General features: G+C 47.8%; 1 protein-coding gene across 1 annotated transcript in view; it reads right to left on the bottom strand.

Moving 5' to 3' along the window:
• The window catches only part of ABCA5 (ATP binding cassette subfamily A member 5), a gene marked incomplete at its 3' end in the record, with an annotated part of 54,083 nt that overhangs the window by 47,057 nt on the left and 402 nt on the right, over window positions 1–6,624 (bottom strand). Inside the window, exons 2-3 of the mRNA XM_018559443.1 lie at window positions 2,810–3,008; window positions 883–1,035 (exon numbers count right to left, since the gene is read on the bottom strand). Coding sequence (XP_018414945.1) covers window positions 883–1,035; window positions 2,810–3,008 — 352 coding nt within the window. The remainder of the gene's footprint in view (window positions 1–882; window positions 1,036–2,809; window positions 3,009–6,624) is intronic.

Genomic DNA, 6,624 nt, shown 5'->3' with positions numbered 1-6,624 from the left:
AAACCTGCGAGTCAGCTGAAGGAGCTTAGTACTGCAGCTGTCATTTATCTTGTGTAAAACCTTGGATAGAGTTAGTAGTCCAAACACATTTTTATTCCAATATAAGGTTAGATAGAAGGTTTAAATGAGGAAGCCAACACATTCCGGGGGCCCCCTTCATCAGGGACAATGCGTATGGACTGGGTCGGGAACGCGCTCAGTGGTATTTAGACGATCACAATGTCAGGCACAGAACTCATCAGCAGCTGGTTATATTGGTCTAAGTACCACTGGCAGCGCACTCTCTGGTCTATTGTCTCCTAATGGAGTCCTAGTGAAGTGAAGGGGGTGATGTTGGGGGACCCCAATCATCAGCAGTGGGGTACATCCCACATCTATCTAAGGAGCAGCATGACCTTCATAAAACAAATACATTCTTGGTATCTGTTGGACCTTCAAGTGGGATTGAGCCCTGCAGTCCACCATAGGAACCCCCTAGTCTTGATCTCAGATATAAATGCATTGCATGCTCACTAGATCCTCTGTACAGCATAATAAGGATTCGTATTGTGTTTCCTCATGTAGTCCCCCCCTGCCCCCCCCACTACCGTTGAAGCCGGCGCCATCTTGGATAACATCTAGTGTTTTCTTCCCATAACCCATCCAGCAGAAAATCCTGCAGTTTGGGGTTCGGTAAAGACTACAATGTATATTTGGGTTCTTAGGGTTAGATATCCTTTTAAACACAAAATATTAGTTGCCGTTTCCTTTACGCACTGAAACTAGGAAGCCCCACCCCCTTCCTTCTAAGCCCCACCCATGATGACATGACATCATGACTGATGCATAAACTTGCATCCAAAGGGTTAATGTCAGTCCCGTCCCTGTAAATCTGACCCGTACCTTGTATGTACAAAGTTGGCTTTGGGATGAAGAACGGGAAGAACATGAGCTGGTACGACATGGAGTCTTCGAATTTGATGCCGACGAAGTGCAGGAAGGAAGAGCTGGCGGCCTTTAAACTCTCCTCGTCGGGATAGGGCATGATATCGACATCTGCAAAACAGCATTATGTGTATTTATGTCATACTCATTCGTATGTATATTCATCCCATTTGTATGTCCCTCTATAGATATCCCATTCTCTCCTGAAGAAGAAACTTATTATAGCTGTGAAACGCGTCGAGTCTCCCCCATATCTCCACCTACAGTCTACAAACCTCTGGAAGTAATTATGTGACATCTACTCCATTCTGGGAGTAGGAAGCTCATGCAAATGTTTAAAGGAGAACTATGAGGGGGGAGGGGGGGGGGGCTTTTCACTCACCTCATAGTTCTAGCCGACCTGTGACAATGAGACTGTCACAGGTCGGCTCAGTAGATCAGGAGGTGAGCGAACACATATCGGCGTCCTTGATAGTTCTAGCCGACCTGTGACAATGAGACTGTCACAGGTCGGCTCAGTAGATCAGGAGGTGAGCGAACACATATCGGCGTTCGCTCACCTCTCGATCCTGTCACTTCTCTCTGCCGTGACAGGGGAGGAGGGGCTGGATTCCCGCTCCGATCCTCCAGCACTGACTGGCGGAACGGACGGGGGAGGGGACGGGCACACCTGGCTCTGCCTCTAGATAGGCAGAGCCAGCTGTCAGTCACACAGCTGGGCGGATCCCGGCACAATTGTCGGGATGCGTCCTGGCTGCGGCGTCTCAGTATACCGCGAGCTGTAGCTCCCTATATACTGAGCCTAGGGTGACGGGAGGACGCTAGTTTGTGTCCTCCCGTTACCCTTAGGAGAACTATGTGGGAAAAGCCCTGACCCCGTAGTTCTCCTTTAATTATTTCTTGCAATTTGGAGAAGGTGCCAATCATTTTGTCCGGTCAATTTTTGGAGTTTTGCGTGGAATGTGTCAGATTTGGCTTTTTTTTCTCTCCACTTTTTTTGTGTCACCAAAACAAACAAAAGAAATAAACACGAGAACGCCGAAACATTTATTACTGGAACATGATTCTGCGCCAAGTGGTGCATTATCTGACAGGAATGCCGGGGGTGCCAATATTTTTGGCCATGACTGTGTATATATATTATATACATTTCATTAGCCCGATGAGAAAGGTGTCATTGCACACTGCAATACTAAGTTCTTGGTTTTTTTGACATCTTGTCTACTGGACTAATACGGCTTACCCATTTATATTACACACACACGCACGCACACACAGACACACACACACATGAGCACACACACGAGCACACACACGAGCACACACACGAGCACACACACACGCACACACACACCACTTCAGGAAAGGTAAAAGCAGAAAGCGGTCCCATGGCTGTGGTTTGAGATATTTGCTGTTTCCTCACGTCTATATTTATCCGCGGTGCGATCGCCGTGCCCGACGCCGGAAGAATAGCTGGCTGTGAGAATACTAATTATCAGCTGACGCTGTCTGTGTTTCCTCAAGTGACCCGATTCCAAAGTCCGGGGACACAAAGTTCTGGGCACCAATGTTCACCTTTAAGGCCCCATTCACACTGCGCGATTCGCAAATCGCGCGTTTGTCGTGCAATTTGCATGATATCGCGCGATTTGTCGGGCGATATCGCGCAAATGCTTGCATTGAGCAAGCGAGAATCGCGGCAAAATCCGCTCCAAAAAGGGTCCTGCTGTGGCGACACACGACCCGCGACAGCAGGACCCTTTGCCCCATTGCAAAGCATTGAAGAGCGATATCGCTCAGTAAATAGCCGCGATATCGCGGGAATTACCGCGCGATAAATCGCTCAATGTGAACGGGGCCTAAATGTATTTCAGCGACATGTTACCTGATCCAAGACACTGCGCCCACGCCACGGCCATGATGTTCTCCGTGGTATTGGTGGCTGGCGTGTAGCCGACGGTCGGTAGCGGACTGATCTCCAGGTCGCTGAGCACGTCGTTCGGAGAGGCTTCGTAATGCTTATTCGGCATTATCAGCACCAAGAGCAGCCATATCTGTGACCAGATCAGCGGATAGAGGATTTCCTGCGCCAAGGGAGAGAAAAACATATTCAGCTCCGAAAATGGTCTGAAATCCGCTAAAATCTCATCCAAGCTTCAACAAATGTTAATGTAATCTTCCATTACCCCCCATTCCGCTCCCCCATTACCCCACCTGGCCCCTTTAAATGGAGCTCAACGCTAGAGGCATATCCTTGGCTTCCCAAACATGTGATTGGCTGTCAGTGATCACATGATCGGGAGCCCATTCTACCATCCTTTGGGGACAGTGTGGTCACAGTCCCTGGGGGCGAGCGCTTGAGCACACCCCCAGCACAAAACAGCAATGCCCGCTGTATGCATGGCACGAAGCCCACCGACGTGCTGCCACAGCCAATGTTGAGGAGTGACACAGTATCCATTGCCGAAACCTTCTTTTCTTTTAGTTTTGGATAAAATGCGGACGGCTAGAGCCCCTGCCAAGATTTTATTATTCTTGAGTCTGGATCTTGTAAGAGTGCCAAACCAAATGGTAAAAGAATCCAAAATGGTCACAACAAGATGAGGTGAGACAGCCAACGCGTTTCGGGGGCTCCGGCACTACCCCTTTCATCAGGGCCTGAAATCTGCATGGGAGGACTCGGTTGGGGTAGTCATTGGAAGAGATAAGGAGGTCAAGCCTCGTCTAGTAGAATGACCTTGTAGCTGAAGTCTTGCTTCATTGGGGACACCTGTTTCGATGACACAGGTCTGGGGGGGGGGATTTCCCTTCATTTTGTATAGATTTACTCTAACTTCCTGTTACATCTCCAGGACAGGAAGTGAAGGGAAATCTCTTTGGGACACAGGCAGCTCCATTCAAAGGGGAGGAGATCGGAGAACAGATGTTCACCAGTCACTCTCCCCTCTACCCGCCAACACCTGTGATGCTAGTCCTGAACACGCAGGAAGGGCAGCGGAGCCCAGGAAGAAAGGCAGGGGAAGGGAGCATGCTTGACTGGGCCCTGGAAGCGACATTTCCAACCATTCCCTACTCTACCCAAAGCTAAAATAACAGGTTTTGGCTGCACATACACTTTAAAATAACCCCCGGTGATCCTGCCATGGAAGTCCTTGTTCAGGCACTTCCTGTTATACGGTGACAACTGTCTCCAAGTTGTGCCCCTGCATTGTCACCCCTGTCACATGTACCCGTGATGGAGCCTACAAGCGTCCGTGCCAACACATTGTGCAGGAGAAAGAGGATTGTTGGTAGAGCTAAAAAGAAGAATGTACAATCAGATTGTGACAAGTATATATATTTATTTTTATACATTTTATTATTATTTTTATTATTATATTATTATTATTATATATTATTACATTATTATTATTTTTATACATTTTATATTACTAGGAAGGAAACAGAAGACGCTGAAAGGAAGGAGAACAGAGGGAGGCCGGTTGTAGAAAGAGAAGTGAGACTTCCATGTTAACAGAGTCCTAAAGGGACAAAAGCCAGCAGGTTGCTCAACCCACCGGACTCCGCCTGGAAACTCAATATCAATTTGGACCCTTTAAGATGTCCCGGCTTCCTGTGTGCGGTCCATGGAAAGATTGAGTTATCCTCTAGCTGGTGTAATATGAACCTGCGGACAGCATCACGGCCAGATACTATGAGGAGGTAACTGATACTGCGCTCCGAGGAGGGGGGATGCTAAAAACATCCACACGGCTAATGCGTGATCCGGCCCCCCCGAGAGCATCTACCGGTACAACCTCATCATCCCGGGCCCTCCGTTCCACAGCAACAGAAGAGCTTGCGTCCGCGCTGACACCAGGACAATAAAAGTACCATTAGGAGATAAATAAATGATACAATGAAATAAACTCGGGATGGATTTAAAGGTTAAATTGTTACATTTCTATGTCAGAAACCCGATCCTCATATTCTCTCTTATTGTCTATTTACCATTTCACGTCCCTCGTCTGTCCCCACTGATGTCTCGCCGTGTTGCTGGGAAATCGTTTTATATAAATTATTTCTCGTTATTATTATTATAATGTAAAACACAGAGAATTATTTTGTTGTTATATTTGTTCTTCTGTTCTTTATGAATAAATAAATATAAAACAAAAAAGATTATTTGTATTTCATTAGAAATTAAAGTGAATATAAAGTCAATGGAAGAAACGTCAAGCCTTTTGCACATTATAATCCACATTTTAGGCCTGAAAATGACATAAACCCCCCTGAGAGTTATACATTTCCTGAAAGCACGGACCCTGTAGAATAAAATGGCGGCAGTTGCACATTTTTACATCGCATGGTATTGGCACAACTCTTTATCAAACCCAAATACCAGTAAAAAGTACACTTAAAGGAGAACTATGAGGCGAGTGATTTTCACTCATCCTCATAGTTCAAGCCGACGTGTGACAATGAAACTGTCACACGTCGGCTCAATAGATCGGGAAGTGAGAGAATACATACCGTCGCTCGCTCACTTCTCGATCATGCCCCTGCAGAGAGCCGTGACTGTCACTCACAGCTCCCTGCAGGGATTCCCCTCCGCTCCGCCAGCGCTGACTGGCGGAACGGACGGAGGAGGGGGCGGGCACAGCTGGCTCTGCCTCTTGATTGGCAGAGCCGGCTGTCACTCACGCAGCTGGGTGGATCCAGACAGTAATGTCGGGACGCGTCCCGGCTGCGGCGGTCTCGGTATACCGCTAGCTGCAGCTCCCTATATACTGAGCTTTGGGTCATGGGAGGAGGTTAGTATATGTCCTCCTGTGACCCTAAAGAGAGCTAGAGGGAAAAACACTTACCCCATAGTTCTCTTTTAAGTTAATTTTGGAGCCCCAAACACAATATAATATCCAAGCTCAAAAATTGCGTGCCACTGTGAAACGGAGACAAAATACGATACCCCCAATTTGTCCATTGGCGGCGCTTTAAAAGCCAGTACAGGTCATCAGTTTAGTGTCATCTGTGAACATTTGTCCCAGAATGATTGCTCTCACTCTGGAGAAAGCAGCGATACCAAACATGTGCAGCACAACTTTCATTTTCGTATGTAGGTGAATGCGGGGTGCAGGGGACTTTTTTTTGGTATTTTTAAATTTAACTTACTTAACTTTTTTTTAACTTAACTTCTCACAAGCCCCCTATGTGATCGCATATTAGCAGTGACAGGTTCTCTTTAGGGTGACATTAGGAGTCTATGAGACCCCTAGTGTATCCTTTCCACTATTCAAGTACAGATTGGGCTTAAATAGCCTGTAGTCGGGGAATGACAGCTGAGGAGCTGGAAGTGATGCAATCAGCGTCGCATCCAGCTCCATTCAGCTGGGATGAGATTGGAGAACAGATGTTCACCGGTCCCTCTCCCCTCTGCCCACCAACACCTGTGATGCTGGTCCTGGACCCGTAGGAGGGGCAGCGGAGCCTAGGAAGCAAGGCGGGGTGGTGGGAGCATGCTTCACTGACCCCTGGAAGCTATCTGGCGGCAGATCAGCGTCTAGAATCACTTCCAGTGTAATGCCGACTGTCAGCTTTAGAAGAGTCCCAGCGGCTCCCCTTTAGAAGAGTCCCAGCGGCTTCCCTTTAGAAGAGTCCCAGCGGCTCCCCTTTAGAAGAGGCCCAGGGGCTCCCCTTTAGAAGAGTCCCAGCGGCTCCCCT

The sequence above is a fragment of the Nanorana parkeri genome, unplaced genomic scaffold, assembly GCF_000935625.1.
Source record: "Nanorana parkeri isolate BGI_ZX_2015 unplaced genomic scaffold, ASM93562v1 scaffold394, whole genome shotgun sequence".
NCBI lineage: Eukaryota > Metazoa > Chordata > Amphibia > Anura > Dicroglossidae > Nanorana > Nanorana parkeri.
Note: the sequence above shows the minus strand (reverse complement) of the source record. Positions and strands in the feature narration are given on the sequence as shown.